A 16,221-nucleotide genomic window follows, 5' to 3' on the forward strand; every position below is an offset into this window, starting at 1 on the left:
GCAGTCTCTGCTCCAGCTGCCGGGCGCGCTGCGCCCACACGGAGCCCAGGTCGGGCCCGCGCCGCGGCCGCATCGTGCCGCCGCACCGGGCGGGACCCGGGCCTTACATCCCCTCCCCCGGCCCGCGAGGGATTTAAATTGACCAATGAGCGGTGCGGCAGGGCTGCACCTGCCTGCCCGGTTGCCATGGAGACGGGGCTGCCTTCCCGGCTCGCGGGCGCTCTGGTTGGCTGGACGGGGGTGGTAACCGGGCAGCGCCGCGCCCCGCCCCGCCCCCGGCCGTTAGCACGGCGGCAGCGGGGCAGGGCGGGGCGCTCACGGACAGCCGCAGCCCCAGACGTTTAATACAGTGCTTGAAGAGCAGGCTGTAAATGCTATTTAAACCCTTGCAGATCACCTCTCTGATCATTCAGGGTCACTGAGGATAAGGCTTCAAAGGACGAAGGAGGTCGGGCTGGGGTCGGAGGCAAAGCTTGGTGTTCCACAGGGCGCGGGGCTGCCTCAGGCTGAGTTGGGCTGCAGAAGGGTTTCTCCTCGGARTGCTAGTTCACACAGGCCACAGCTAAGGCTCATCCAAAGTCAAGGCCTGGAGTTAGGGGCAGAGTTTGGGTTGCCCAAAGGATGAAGTAGGCTGCAAAAAGATTTCTTCCCTGAGAGACAGTTTATGCTTGCTGCGGCTGGGAGGCTTGGGCTGAGGCTTCAGTGGCAAAGGCCTAGGGTTAGCGTTTGTATGCAAAAGAGAGCCTAGAGCCTTAACTTGGGACAGGGCTATGAGGGTGCTGCTGAAGGAAGCATCAGCTACAAAAAGCTTTCTTCTGTGAGAGAGAGCTCACATAGACCACATCTTGAGGTCTTGGGCTAAGGCTCAACCAAGATGAAAGCTAGGATTAGGGTCTCACAGTAAGGCTTCCAAGGCCAAAACGTGGCAGAAATTAGTAATACTACCTAAAGCTTTACTGTRTGGCACTGAAAGGTGAACATTATGTAAAGAACCAAAACTAATTTCCCAATTCTTCCCTATCCCACTGGGACTTCATGAGAAAACTTGTGTCCTCTGCACGGCATTTCAACACATTTGGCTACTTAAATAAGCCTTCTTTGAAAGCTAATCTTAGACTTGAGCCTCTGTTCCCCCATCCCAATTCTGTTATCTCTTCCAACACAGATAGTTGCATGGTCTTCCCTGGCGTACTAAGCTGCCAGACAGTTGTCTTGCATGTAGCTCTCAATCAAATGTATTATTTTTGCATTTTTTGTATCTTGAAAACAATCTGAATACAATTTGGCCGCTTAATGTGAAAGTATAACAGATACCAACATGTCAGCTTTTTGGAACTGCAAAATAACACTATTTTTACACTATAATTTTGGGGGGAAACCAAAGCCAACATTATAATCCAATTCTTCTGATGCTGTCCCATTCTCACAGACCAAAGCACACATCTCAGTGCAGCACAGTCAATTCACCATCATCCTTGGTATTGTAACTTCCTTCCACATCACGCACAAACCATAGCTTCAGTTAAAAAAAAGAGCAGAAGCTTCTCAGGAGCGAACCTCAGCCACTAGCTCTTCATTAGTAGAATAATGAAAATGGACAAATGGCTTGAAGTTAAAAAAAGAAAAAAGTTCCAAATACTGCAATACTAATGGATTTTAAAGGCTGTTGGCACTAAATGAGGCAGATAAGCTTTTCTTTCGGGGAAAAAAAAGCTGCTGCAGTATATCAGCTTTTGAGGAAATGATGGCTTCACAGAGACTGTATTAATGAATATTTGTGTACCATTATGAATGTTCATGATTTAAGTAAATAACTTGTTTCAAGATAAAAATAATATGTAGTAGATATATTTCGTATCATTTTAAAGATTTGGGCAAAGACTTTTTAAAAACATAATCTAGAGTGACTCATCCTTTCCAAATTCTCCCTGTAAACTGCAGGTGATAGTTCTGAGCCACTCATCTTTTTGTATCATTTAATTTGGAATTATGCTGAAAGACTCTATTATCAAAACGCTAGTATATAACTATCTTCACCAAATGGGGAGAGRGATGAGGATTTAAACATCATTAGCTACTTTTAGGTAGTATTTTAATAGAGGTATGAAACTGAATTTGTGACACTGAGCTGCGATTTTTCCATGTAATGCTTATCATGCAACATATTTTCCAGAGTCAGTCAGCTTTAGCTCAGAATGGCCAACTCTGAAGTGATATAGTCAACTTGATCTACAAATTCTTGATTTAATCATTGTTCTCTCCTGTGAGTTTCAGTCACTGTGAATGCAATTAAGAATCTGGTTACCATAGCCCACAATAGATAAAAGTTACAGTTCATATTACCCTGCATTTTAACTAGTAGCCTAAAACTGAGCATCCTTAGAATTTATCAACTCTAATTTAATCATTTGTTTCCACCTGAAAGTTGAATAGTATACAAAACTCAATCYCAGCTGAATCTAAGATCACAATACGATGCTGTGACTCACCATGACAGCAGTGATTCTTGTTTGGGATCCTCTTCCTATTTCCAAAGCTCAGGATAAGCTGCTTAATAAGAAGGGAACAAAACCATCTGTCAGTTAGACCTAAGTAAAAACAAATACARAATCTGACTATCTTCTGGAAGTGCTACAAGACTCTATTCCAGAATGCCTTTCTACCTTGATTCTCTGCTTTCAGTAATTCATTTTTTTCTCAACTTGTACCAGCTTAATCACTCCACTAAATCAACTCCACATTTTATTAATTTTACGACAGTTAAATAGTATAGTACCTTATAAAGAACTAAATAAGGATGATCTTGAATAATTCTGATACATTTCATATTAATCCGAGTAGCGGAAACAAAAAGAATGATGTCGTCCCAGCTTCAGCATTCTGATGTGAATTGTCCTTTATGGAGTTCCCAAATGCAATAACCAGAAAAAAACATAGACAGGAAAACACTCAGAAAAATACCTAGAGGTAAGGCTGCTATCCTTTTTGTGCCAAACATGGAGAGATTCACTGCTGTATGCAATCCGTATAACACCACATGAGCTGACATGTGCAGTAGACAGTAACTTGAGACTACAGTTTTGCATATCACAAACTTTCTAAAACATTATCCACTTCATTTCATTACTGCTGCCCAGTAAAYGCTAGATAAACTTCAGGAAGACTGTTCCAAACCTAATTTTATTTGAATGCCTCTCCTCTCTCAGACAGATTTACTTTTATTTGCAGCCTTGAGGCTGAACAGAACTGGCAATAAATGCYTGAACAAACCCGAAGCTCTGACAGGACATTTTAGCCTTTAAATGACCATAGCTCACATACACTTGTTAGTGCAGATCACTATAGAGAAGAGTGCATACTGTTTTTCTTAGGGAGCTGAAGGAAAATTTGGTTATACTTGCATCTAGCTAGAACTTTTCTCGGTCTTGTTCATTTCTGCACACTGCTCAAGGAACTATCACAACATAAAAGTATGAATGCTAGCTCTGAGGATTCACACAAAAACAAGATCAGGTAAGTATCTTCTGAAGGAAGACATGCTGAGAGAGAAGTTCCTTCCAAGAGATTTTGCTTTTATTTCTTTAGTTTTTTGCACTGTAAATGCAGTTACCTACATACAGCTTTAATTCATATAAATCTCCTTGCAAGAGAATAATGAAACACTGCTGTAATTTGTTTGTTGTGACAGGTAACCAAACCTCAACTTTATTGATATTTGTTCTGAATGAGTAGTTTTTTGCAGTCTTTGCCCTACTTGCATCACAAGATGTAGTCAAGCACCTGTTAAGGTTTCTATTAGGCTCATAAAATGCTTAAAAAAATTAAAATGTGTGTAAGTTTGATTTTTTAAAAATTAAATTGAGGACAGAACTGCCAGCCCCTAGACAGCCCCTCTGTCTTCCATAACTACAGTCCAGCCACCCTGTGTAAATCAGCGCACTAGTTAACTCTGCACGTGCTCAGTGCTGGCGACCTGCATCACTTCAGCAGAATCTTCACACCCAGTGTAACAGAGAGCAGTTGTTGCCATTCATGGTGGCATCTAGAGCAACAACAGAAATAAGAGAATCTATGACACAGCAACAGTATCTGTTCCCCCCATTGCCATTTTGCTCTTCTGTATTAAGTCCCATCGTTTTTTACTAGGAGATAATTGCTATCAATGCTAAGCTTACRGCTCCCAAGAGAACTATACAGAGTGAGGAAGGCGTAAGGAATAAGGCATTAAAATGTATAAATTAATGAGAAGAAACGCTATGGAAATTTTCTGCTTGAAGAACAGCTTCTTGCATGAGATCTCACATTGTTTTCAGGGAAAAAGTTTTAGTACACAACCATAGCAAAACTGTACATTTCAAGATTCTTTCATGTTCTTCACACATTAATAAATGTACACTCAAAATACATTAGTGAAATTAGCCTACTATCCATGCATACACAATATGCAAACTGTAAGTATTTCATTCTACATTTTTAACAGAACATTTGCCTCAGTAATTGTTGCACAGTTGTGAAAATCCATCTGTGATAAAGCTCTTTAGCTTTATTCTCACCATCAATGGGAACAGACTGAAAAACGTGGGCAAAAGATCCCTCTCACCAATGTCTTTGAGTTAACAGGCAGAAATCTTGGCAATCACCCTAGTAATTTCCTTGCAACAACAGAATTTCTGGGGTTTTATAGTTCTTCTCGCTTCTTTTCTGCTTTTATAAGCACATCTCTTACACTAAAATTCAGAATGTCTTCATTAGTCACTTTGACAAATCCATAGAGTAGACCAGACAACTTGAAAGATTTTATAGTACTCACCTGGAAAGAAATGTGGCTCTCAATCCCAGCTCTAACGAACATTTGACAACAGCACAAGAAATCCAGAGCTTGTCGCTGTGGACTGCTTTCCTCCTGCACCTTCTCTAAGGAGAGCAACTTAGAACTGTCGTCTCCCATCCAGGCAAGTGATCTAATTTTATTAATCCAATGGTAAAGAGGAATAGACCATTCCTAATAGCTCGTTTCATGAATCTAACTCAAGTTCTTAACTCCAACTTAATTCAGAACTATTTAGTCAGTTCGAGCCTCCCCCTTGCAAACTTCTGGATCTTCCAAAACTATTTTTTTTTTCCAAAATGATTCCACAGGAAGCTATCCTGGCCTCGTGTTCAAAACGGACAGACCAAATGCATCTTTAACCGCAACTATCACAATGGAGACTGGTTCTAATAATTATTCATGACAACTTTTTCCAAAAGATATTGCATTCCAGGTTCTTCTTTGCTCCTAGAAATACAACTTTGCATTTGAGGCAAATACAATACATCCATCAGAACACACAGACTAACCTGCATAACTGACATATATAGTTACCATTTCATAAGTTTCGGAGTAAGCTGTAAAACATCACTTTTTCTTTCACATCACTGATACAGATACTGACCAATATCAGGCCAAGGCATTATCTCCAGTCCTCATTTCACTCACTCTCATTTGTTGATTCTCCATGTAAAAGTTGAGTTTTTTGTCTGTTCATTATGAAATATACTGACTTTGCATATAAGTGTATTTTAATAGGATACATAAGCCAAAACATATAAAGAGCCCCCTCTGTTTATGATAATACTGTTTTAAACACAGAATCAGGTAACAAACAGTACAAAAAACATTTAATACAAAGTTAAATACAATACAAACTTTATTAAAAATAGGTTGCAAGTGAAATACAGTAGAAATGGGAAACTACAGCAGTTTTGATGTTTTTCATATTAATGCACAGACAAATAAGAAAAGCACTTTTACACATATTCACACTTGACCCGAATGCCCAATACCGGCCAAATCCACTCCACTGAAGGTTATAGATATTTTTTTTGCTAAGTCTTTTTCAGATTCTAGCAGCAACAGTAATTCAGCCACAGCATAACTTTTTTTCCCTTAAGAAAAATTTGTCACTGTAAGGCTGCTAGTGTTCTCAAGATACATTGGGAGAGGCTTGCTTTTCCTGATTTAACAGACATAGCAAGCATGCAAATCCTTCATTAACACTTTGAACCAGTTTAATCTTCTACTTCATATTTAACAGGTGAAACGGTAAAAGCACACTTTCAAATAAGAAACCTGAAATATGTAAAAAATATTTACACTCCAATTTTCATTAACTTGCATTTATTTATCATACAACTCTTATTAAAAGTGATTTCTTTCCTAAGGCAGTGAAAGTCTACCCCTCTGTATTTGGAAGTGTGCACAATTCCCTAAATATATATTTATAAGAGAACAATATGATACAGGAAAAAAAATCATCTAAAGCCAGTAAATGGCTTTGTCAATAGAAAATTTGTTTGGAATCACAACATACATTGTCTTAACATCACACAATGAGAAAACTCTGATGAGGTCCTTATCTCCAGCATCATCAGCCACATATGCATAGCTGAAGGAACAACAGTGGGAGGAAAACGATTAACAATTTAAAATTAAATAAGGCTATTACAGTGTGAAGAAATAACTTGAACTGCCAAAAATATCTCTCATATAACAGTAACAGGATGTTAGTAAAGCCAGACAGATTAAAGAAGAGCTTGCAAGAACTACTTTCTGAACATAAGTAGAGACGGTTTGCTGCCAGCACAGCAGTTCAATTACCTCACTAACATTCTCACTTCCAGCCAACAGTACTATATTTGATGCGTCACACTTCAGTCTTTTTCTCTAATATGCCACTTTACTTCTCTACCGGGGGGGGGGGGGAGATATTGCTGAACTGATAATAGTAGACTTATCAAACTTATCAATACTGTTCTTTGTCTAGTTGCCTAACACCTTCTGCTCTACCTTCCTTGGAAAACATAAGTATCAGTTCTGCTAGCTTTGGAACTGCAATTGTTACTCCCTGCCACAAACACACAACCAGCATTTTGGTCCTAGCTGTAAAAGGGACACTAACGTAGTCTACTATCTATTGCTTATGTAATTTTCAAATACAATAAATACCTCAAATTTTTTCATCCTCGTATTTTCAAAAGTCTGAAGCACATATACTGGGGATGTATCTACATATTAACCTTTCCGTAACTACAGATAAATTCTTATGCATCCATTTTAGACCCAGCAAGTCTGTAGGAGTAGAGATGTTTTTATTCCAAGGTTTCATCTAGAGAACAAGTTATCCCGATACTAAGTAATGTTAAGACCTGTACTGATACGCTAGTCACTGTATGAACAGCATATATGTATGCAGTATGCCCAACTTGCATATAAAGTCTTAAGGTGTCCAGATTTTGGCTTCTTATCAATCTAAAATACTAATATCTAGTGCACAGTTTAGTTTAGGCAGTTCAAGCTATTCTCACTCTCTCTGCTCAGCAGCTAAAACGAAAGTATGTCTGTAAAACACCAGGAAACAGAACTTATCTTTGACAAGTGCTACTTGGTCTGGTGCACAAGAACTTAACCCCAAAAAGAGAAGGAAAGAAAGTTACCTTCACGTGATTCATATCTTTAAAATTTTACAGTGCTTTAATTGTATAAACCACAAGCTCCTGGTAAAGCAATCAGTTTTCTTGCTATTGCAACATCTCTAAATCTTAATTAACAGTCTTAGATATAGAGGAATCAAACTCTTTTCAGAAAATATTCATTTTCTGTTCATTAGCAGAGCCCCCCCCATCTCAAGCCCTCAATTTAGAGATCTTTCAGTTACATCTAAATAAGGTGCTTTAATCTTATTTTGTGTTCAACTCATTTTCCAGTTCCATTAATTTTCTAGAAGCTTTTACTTTATTGGATACATCCTGACCCTGTGAAAAAAGTCGTTGGCGTTCCCTGAACGTCAAGTTTTCTGGTGCTCCAGGTAAATCTGTATCTTGACTGGAAAAAGAAAAGAAGACTTTGTTACAATTTTAGCTCAAAAAACCTTAAATATAAAAATTTTCAATGACAAATGTATTAACTGGCAGAAACTTTTGCTACTGTCAAAATTAAGTGTAGTATTCTGTAAGGTTTTGTCCTCCCCAGAATCTGGCCTTAATTCTGACACTGAGCCATCATTTAGGCAAATCATAAGAGACAGCTCATGCCTAATTTAGCGCATAAATCTGAATGAAATCACTTGCCAATTTTTAAATAAAAGTGCAAGTGTAAGTAAGATCCAGTCTGTGTTAGCCCAGCTACAATACAGTTATGGCTAAATTACCATAACTTTCTATGGTAGTTTGTGCCTAGGAAATAGCACTCTAATACAAAGCTTTAAAGTATTGGTAAACAAAACTACTAGCACTGCAGTGCGCTATAGGGGTTGCAACACCTCCACATTCTATTTTATAATGGCAAAGCTTCAAGTATGATAATGACGCTTATCTCCATCCTTTTGTACAAAGTATTTCTAGCCACCATAATGACTATCTCAAATCACTCTTATCAATCTCCTCTAAGTAGCTGTAACAATACATCTTTGATTAACTCTCATAYAATAAAGCTTTAAATATTTATTTCGACTCCTTGATCAGAGGAGTTTCACTTTTAGCTCCAAGAAGTCTCTGCTCTGCACACTCCACTGAAACATTAACTGCATATTAAGAGGTGTGGATGAACTGGGCTAATAGCTCCTACAGAATCCTAGCCAAAGACCAGCTGCACATTTAATACACTACAAAAGAAAGCTTACCATTCATGTATAAAATATAGCCCATATTACTTATGCTTACTGCAAACTTAAGAAGCTCACTTGATGTACTCTTCAGATTTATAAATATATCTAAATCAGTTTTCATTTGTAATGATCATTCAGGATAGTCAAGTCACCAAAAAACTTGTGTAGAACTTCGTTTGTATTCCGCAGCACTCCAGGACACTCCCCAACCCACTGAGGAACTCTCCAATAGCCCACAGAGATATGACAAGAGCAGAAAATCAGCCACTGCAGAAGTCAGCCAGTTCACATGAATAAAAGTTAACATTTAATAGACCTCTGCGTGTCACCTTTTAGATCTTTTGTCTCTTGGATCCCGGTAAGTTTCATGGGCCCCAACAGTTGCTCCTGTAGATCCAGTGTATGAATTTACTCCTTATGCAAAAGAAAAAATGCCAGTTGAAGAATAGCTGTTGTAATACAAAAGTTTTACATCTTACTTCTTCTACAAGATGCAGTGCTTCTTTTAAGAAATAACATCAAACTAGAGTCTGAAATAATTTGGAGGGTCATCTGACTTGTAAAATATTTGAAGTCAATACTATGAAATTCCATCCCTCCTCAAAAAAGTAWTTAATTTCCTATTTCTTATTCTGACTTGATAAATTCAGTATTTAAAAATTATTCAACTCAATTCAAGTCATAGTGTTTATCTTCTTGTGGCTCACTGTAAGACAGACATTAAAATTTGTTTTCAGAAGACTGAAGGAAAGGGCACCATACTCACTTGACTATCCTGCAATGAGTTCTCCAGGAAATAAATTTGCTGCAGCTGCTCTATTTATGAGACTAAACAGTAACCTAGGATTAGTGCATACCATCTTTCCAATTCAGTAGAGCCAAAACTTTTGTCTCTGTTTAGCCATATTACCTAAGATGTTACCACCTAGAAAATGCCCCTCTCCACTCTTTTTTTTTTTTTTTTTTTTTTTTTTTTTTTTTTTTTTTTNTATCTTACAGCACTGCACCTTTAGTTTAAATTAATGCAAGAAACAGTTTTACACAGTATATTAATCCTTTCTAAAGGTCACAAGACAAAACCCCTTCTTTCCAATCAAAAATTTAATAATTTAATCAGCATTTAATACTTCATTCTCTTAATGACTGTCAAGAAGAGTCAAAAGAACTGTCAGCTCAGTACTCAAGATTTGTCTTCAGACAGTTCTGGTTTCAATATTGTACATGTTATGTCTTGTGAACCTTCCTCTGTACAGAAGGGAATGGATGCTTCTTCCACTGGTGTACATAACATCTCATAAACGTTCAGTAAAGAGATAATATGATAAAGGAACACACAAACAAATTTAGCTGATGTGTTGTAGGCTGAATTTTTCACCAAAATGTGGATCAAATCAGACTAGATAGGCCAGAAATATGAGGACTTCTTTCCTTTCAGGCTTAAAACTCATATACTTACAGTAATCATCCCCATTTTTGAAAAGTCTGGGTCTACCTATTGTGGTTCACACTTCCAACTACTTTAAAGACAGTAGTTTTTATTTTGGTGTTGCCTTTTTTTTTTTTTTTGGGGGGGAGGGGGGATGTTACTTGGCAGACCCAGTAGTTTTAACTATATCTTAGGCAACCAACCCAGTGGAAGAAGGTACGAGAGCAAAATTTGCTGAAGCGTGGTTTACTAGAGTTAACATTCAGAACAGAAGAGAGCTGTAAAGGACAGTAATGTAACAGAGCCAGCAAGATGGAAGATGGCAAACTGCACAGTGAATTCTGCATTTTGTGCAAACAGCTTTGTACGTTACGCAGGCAGTCTTCAGAGAAGCTTGAGCAATCAGGTGAAGTTAACCTGTTCTCATGGCTATTTTAAAAATTACGAAATAAGAGTATTCAGAATTAGTTGTATGGTTTATGGATTAGGTTATTAAAGGTGAAGTATCATACTATAATATTCCTTAATTATTACCAAAAACCTAAACAAATCTTTGTAGATTGTCCTTCTGATTGTTTTCCAGGAAGAATGAATACACATACACAAAAAGTATCACTGAACATTTCACTTTCTTGAGACTCATTTCTCCATAAAAATTAACAGCAGGATTGCAAAACGCAATTAAAGATGAAATGACATACTGAATTGKGGGTGATGGGAGGGGTCAGAGCGGTGGTGCCAAGTAGCGGTTGATGGTTCTAGAATTACTTAATTTGTTAAATGTGCAGCCTTCTAAGTGCCAGGTAAGGAAGGGAAGTCGAGGTCTCTGGAAGCCTATGTACTGGGATAGGCAGCACGTTTTATGCTCAGTCCTAGTCAGTTTCAAGTAAGAATTTCCAGAAAAGGGAAAGTATTTTGAAAGAACAAAAATTCAGTACAGACATGTCAGAAGCTTGGTCCAGAATATTCCTAAAAGCAAGCTAACAACATAGGTAGTTACAGTGCTGTAAAGTAATTTTCTGGTAAATTTCTTGTCTTTAGTTTTATTTTAATTCATTAATTCTTTTTAATATAAGGAGCTCAAAGCAAGAATTCTTCTGATGCAAAACCATAATTTGAAATCACTGCTTGTGGATTTATCAGCATGCACTGTTGAAGTGTTGACTAGTTGACAGTGAAAGAGATATCTACCGTACAGAAACGGCGCTTTCTCAAGGTTACATATTCCATATAGATGCCACTTGTAGGCACGCGTAACTGAATTATTTGCAGTGATAATGACTGCTGTACAATGTAAAGTGTCTGCCCCTACTCCTGTCTCATAAGAACAAACTGAAAAGCCAAAACTTTCATCACCTTCCTCTGAGGTTTGGAAACAGTGACAAAGCAAGACAAGAGTGGCAGACAGACTTGCAGAATCCATAGGGACTATAACATCAAGAGACCTCAGAGAGAATGCTAGGGCAAATAAAAAAATAAAACATTTTTTTCTTTAAGTGATCATCAGTGTGGATGTCTGTTATGCAATTTGTGTGGTGTATAGACCCAGAACAGTGAAATTTCTAAGTGTCAACTTTATCAGTTGGACAGTCATCATAACTGAGCACAACAACTGWCTCAGCAACAATATTAAAACTACCTAATGCTGTACAGAATTCCTCTCTGGCACTGAAACCAGTCCAGCTGTAGCAGAAGCCAATTTGCCCTGCAAAGAACAAGATGCCTTGCTGGAAAACAATGACTTGAGCCTTAACTGAAAAGGATGCAGACAGGTGGCTCACAGTATCACACACCTGTATGGTCCCATTCACATCCTCAGTTATACTCGTTCACTACTGTAGCTGGATTAGAAGTGTTTCTGATAAATGGAATCTGGTCTGAAGCTACTATGCTCTCTATGACCAGAACACATATCTATGATTAAAGAAAAAGGAATTTTTCATAAATTATTAGGTGTCCAAAAGTGAATAGGGTTCTACCATACTGTAGGCTTACTGGATTCATATCTCGATGAGAAATCAGGAAGCAAGCTAGTCATTCAGCTAGAAGCTAGCATGAACACCTTCCCTTGCCTTCTTGGGTGATTACCTCTGCATTTTAGAAAGATGATTTGATCAAAGAATTGGTTATCAGACGTCTATTGAATTCTATTGTACTGCCACAAGTAAAAAGAGAGAACTATGGGAATATCATGGCCAATATTCTCATCAGAAAAATACAGAAGAAAAATCATACGTAGGGGAAGAGCTGGCAGATGCTGCTATTTAAAGTCTTACATTTGTAAGCTGCACATTTACTTGGAGTGGAATTCACACAGACACACACTCGAAGAGTAAAGCATGTAAGATTTCTCCTATGTGGCCATGATACCCAAAAATTTAGCAGAGGACTTTGGACTGAATCAGCTTTGAATCTGTGAGTACAGCCAAACTAGTACTCTGCAGGTAAAAATGTGGTGCTGAAGTTACTAGTAACTAGAGCTCTATTCAAAATTCAACTCTATTATGGTTGCCCACTTGGAGTTGCAAGGGAAAGAAGATGAGTAGACAAAGTAGTATAAGAGTGTGGAAGGAATGATTAAGGCAGAAAACACTAAGATGAAATTTTTGTCTGTCTTTGCAAGAAAGCTGTACTGAATGAAGCAGAAGTACAGAAATGGCACCTAATACATTAATCTTACTGTCTCCTCCACACATCCCTTGGCGCTTGTGTATTTTAGAACTAAGTCTACAAGGGTCATTTTGAAAGCCATTTGCACACGCTATTGATATTAGAACAGGCCCCAGTACCAAAAATGAAAGCAGAAGATAAGGCCCCTTCATGAACCCATTAGAATAGGCTTCCTCTCCAAGAAAGATGCACTTCTAGAAGCCCTAAGTAACCAGTAGTCAACTGTACAAAACAAATCACTGAAAGATACAGAGTGAAAGCCAAAACCAACAGTACTTTCAATTGGTTGAGTAAAAGTTAAAATCATTTCTAATTCATTGTGTAAAAGATGAATTTTTGTTTTGAAAGAGTTTGGGTAAGAAACAAGGAAATTTGAAAGATCAAAACAATTAAAAATGGGAGGACTCACATTATTATCAGGATTTAAGTTAGATCACCATAGTGAAAATAYAGTGACTGAGTGGGAAAACAAAATCACAGAGTAAGTGATTATATCTGCAGCAACAGAGCAGAAAACTTGGAAGACAGTTCTGTAGAGAAGATTTTGATTTCATGATCTCTACCTTTAGAGCTGCTTGCATGGATGAAACTCAGTTTGTTTGCTGGGGGTGGGGGTTGGCTTTTTTTGGCAGCAGTACTGTTGGCATTGACTGGAGATGGCTGGAATGAGTTGGAAAGAAAGAGGCCATCTGAAACTGGGCGAGGCTGGCGGGAGGGCTGCTGTGGCTTAAGGGTGGCAGGAAGAAAGTCACCATAAGATTTTCTTGTGCTGGAGTACTTATCCTGACCTGCTAGATTGGAATCCTCCTCCTCATCATCATCATTGTATGCAACAAACTTGGCAGTATAAATCGTGTCAGGGGAGAGGACCTGTGTTTTGAGGTAAGAGGTGTTTCGCTGAGGTGGGGGAGGAGGAGCGTTAGATGAAGGGGTTGGGGATGGGAGTTCATATTCCCGTGGAAGCGGAGGTCTGTACAGACCAGGCTCGTCAGGTTCCAGTAATCTTCGTTCTGCTTCATCATGCTGTCTGCGCCTTTCAGCCTCTAAGCGATTGTAATACTCCTCTTCCTGTCGCCTCTGTAAGTCCAGAGGAAACAAAAACACAGCGGTCAGAAAGACAGATATTTTAGTCTGAGAGAGATTTAAGTTTTCCATCACAGAATTGCAAACATTCTTTTGTCCCTCCTTTTCTGGCAATGAGCAGTGCATCTATACCAAGTCATACAAAGAACATTTACTACTATTAAAAAAATTTAAAAAAYGCCAGTCTTCCTGTAAAACAACTTTGCTTTTATTTCTGGAATTACTACTGCCTTTAGTAACTAAGGTAACTGCCTATGTGAACTAAGTGCATTTCCAGCATTTATTACTAGAAATGTAACTACTAAAATAGCACACCTACATAAAGGGTGGATTTACTAAAGCAGTATGAAGTCTGTGGGACTTGGATTAACTACCATCTTAAAAAGGAACTTTATAATTTTGCTACATGCTTATGTAAGTAATATTAATCMATCTAGAGCCTTGGAATAGATGACTCCTTAGAAAACAAAAAACAAAAAACCCCTTATAAATACTAGGAAAACTACTTTCACATAAAAATTAAATTAGAAAGAACTTTTAAAAAACTGATGGCAAATGATTTTTTAAAAAACAAACTTATATAAAAAAATCTAAGCTCTTGATAATGAGGCAACTTTTTTAAAAAGGCCATGAAATATTTTCTATATATTTTTCCTGTTTAAAAGATTTCTACTGTTTGCCAATTTTGCTTAGCTCTTGCCTAAGCCACATTGTAATTTACTATATGCACCACAGAGGTCTATTCTGTAGTTTGTTTGATAACCAATGAAAATAATTTTTGTAACATGTAATTTTGAAATTAGATATTACCAAAGGATCTTTTGCCTACATGTACCATGAGTTGTGTTGGAAATATCTGACATTTTGAACAACACTCCTTTTTGTTTTTAATCCAAGTCTTTCTTTTTTTTAAAAAATCCTCCTTATGTCCTCAATACCTGGAGTGCATTATCAATTACCCTAAAAAAATAGTCCAACCTTGTCATTTTATCTAGACCATAGACACAAAACTTATTTCCTTGTACTATTCTACAAAAGCCATTAGAGTACTCAGATGCTACTGAATTCGGAGCTGATAGATRTACAAGCATCTCAGTCACGATCTGTCAGTGAAAAACCTTTCAACTGTGTGAGCCAAGCGTTATCTGACTGCATCACATCCCTGTCTGAAATCAAGAAAATGTGTTTCTGACCATTTTTTTCTGCTAGCAAAACTGAACTTGCTTCCTAAAGTATGAATTTAAGTACCTTCTTGAGAAAAAGATGAATCATTTGTCACCTATCACTGCCCATAACCTAGCTTTTCACTGCTCATCAACCCATACTGCACAGAGAAAATGACCTAACAAAGGATTAACACAATCCAATAAAAGGAATCTAACAGTGAAAATACTTTAGCTTTTTTTTTCCTCTTCAAATTTTSCTCAATCTTCCAAGATGAAATTTATCTGGACATTAAAAGTTAACCTCTTTCTTCATTCAGAAATCAGTTTTACTAACATGTAAGTTTTCAATCTTCTCTAAAGGGGATTAGCAAACATGACAACAGTCAAATGAGAGCACCAAATGAGGTGCTTTGTCTTCCAGTTTTGAAGAATAAAACTTCTCAATTTCATGTGTGATGCTCTGAAGAAACCTAGAAGCCTAGATTTCTGGAATATACTTTTCACACTGAGTTATTTATCTGCTAGAATTACTTTCTTTCTAAGTTCCTGTTATTCTTATAGTCCAAATGTAAAGACAATATGGAATAATATAGAACATTTTTCTCTACTCCATAATATTTCATATTTTCCTCTCCCCCTCTGTGTAAATATGTGTTTATACAGACACACCTGCATATAGATYGTTTAAGTGCCATCTCTGAGACACAGCAAAGCCCAACACTACTAACTCAGACATTATCAAAGAAGGTAGGAATGTCATATTGGGCACTGAAGAAAGTCATGAGATAGAGCTGATTTCTGCCATAACTTTTAGAACAGGCTCTGAAGGCAAACACCTCATTGCAAAAAAGCTACCATGGGATTTCTACCATATTATTTGAGAAATACCAGTGAACTCCAACCATGAATTAGGGTATCTTTTTAATCACTTTTTTCTTCTTGGATAAAATGAAGCCTTGAGGCATGAATGTTATCACTAGGCTATGTATTCAATCCCTGCTGACCCAAAACTGAGCTGTTACTGGCCAGGCTAAACAGGAGAGTCCTATAAAGAATTCCTGCTGCACTCAGAAGAACATAACCTTTTCTTCAGCCTCTCTCCTGGTTCGCTCCTCCTCCTGCTGTCGTCGCTCTTCTTCCTGCCTGGCCCTATCTTCTGCTTCTCGTTTGCGCATTTCTTCCAATTGTTGCTGCCGTCTGCGTTCTTCATCCTGTAACTAACAGAGACATA

At 37.9% G+C, this 16,221-nt stretch overlaps 2 protein-coding genes across 13 annotated transcripts in view; both read right to left on the reverse strand.

Annotated features, from left to right (window-relative positions):
- Positions 1-112, reverse strand: part of KIF25 (kinesin family member 25) — a 44,053-nt gene extending 43,941 nt beyond the window's left edge. The window contains exon 1 of the mRNA XM_085315540.1: positions 1-112. Coding sequence (XP_085171666.1) covers positions 1-73 — 73 coding nt within the window. The 5' untranslated portion in view covers positions 74-112.
- A 5,560-nt stretch (positions 113-5,672) lies between these two features.
- Positions 5,673-16,221, reverse strand: part of AFDN (afadin, adherens junction formation factor) — a 134,637-nt gene continuing 124,088 nt past the window's right edge. For 8 of the 12 annotated variants that reach the window (XM_085315542.1, XM_085315552.1, XM_085315547.1 and 5 more), the window contains 4 exons: positions 16,073-16,207; positions 13,530-13,818; positions 8,975-9,059; positions 5,673-7,864 (listed from right to left, as the gene is read on the reverse strand). In XM_085315542.1, coding sequence (XP_085171668.1) covers positions 7,720-7,864; positions 8,975-9,059; positions 13,530-13,818; positions 16,073-16,207 — 654 coding nt within the window. In that variant the 3' untranslated portion in view covers positions 5,673-7,719. The remainder of the gene's footprint in view (positions 7,865-8,974; positions 9,060-13,529; positions 13,819-16,072; positions 16,208-16,221) is intronic. The other 4 variants (XM_085315553.1, XM_085315550.1, XM_085315548.1 and 1 more) reach the window with 2 other exon arrangements.

Source organism: Rhea americana, unplaced genomic scaffold (genome assembly GCF_003343005.1).
Source record: "Rhea americana isolate MKP2758 unplaced genomic scaffold, rheAme1 scaffold_43, whole genome shotgun sequence".
In the NCBI taxonomy this organism is placed as follows: domain Eukaryota; kingdom Metazoa; phylum Chordata; class Aves; order Rheiformes; family Rheidae; genus Rhea; species Rhea americana.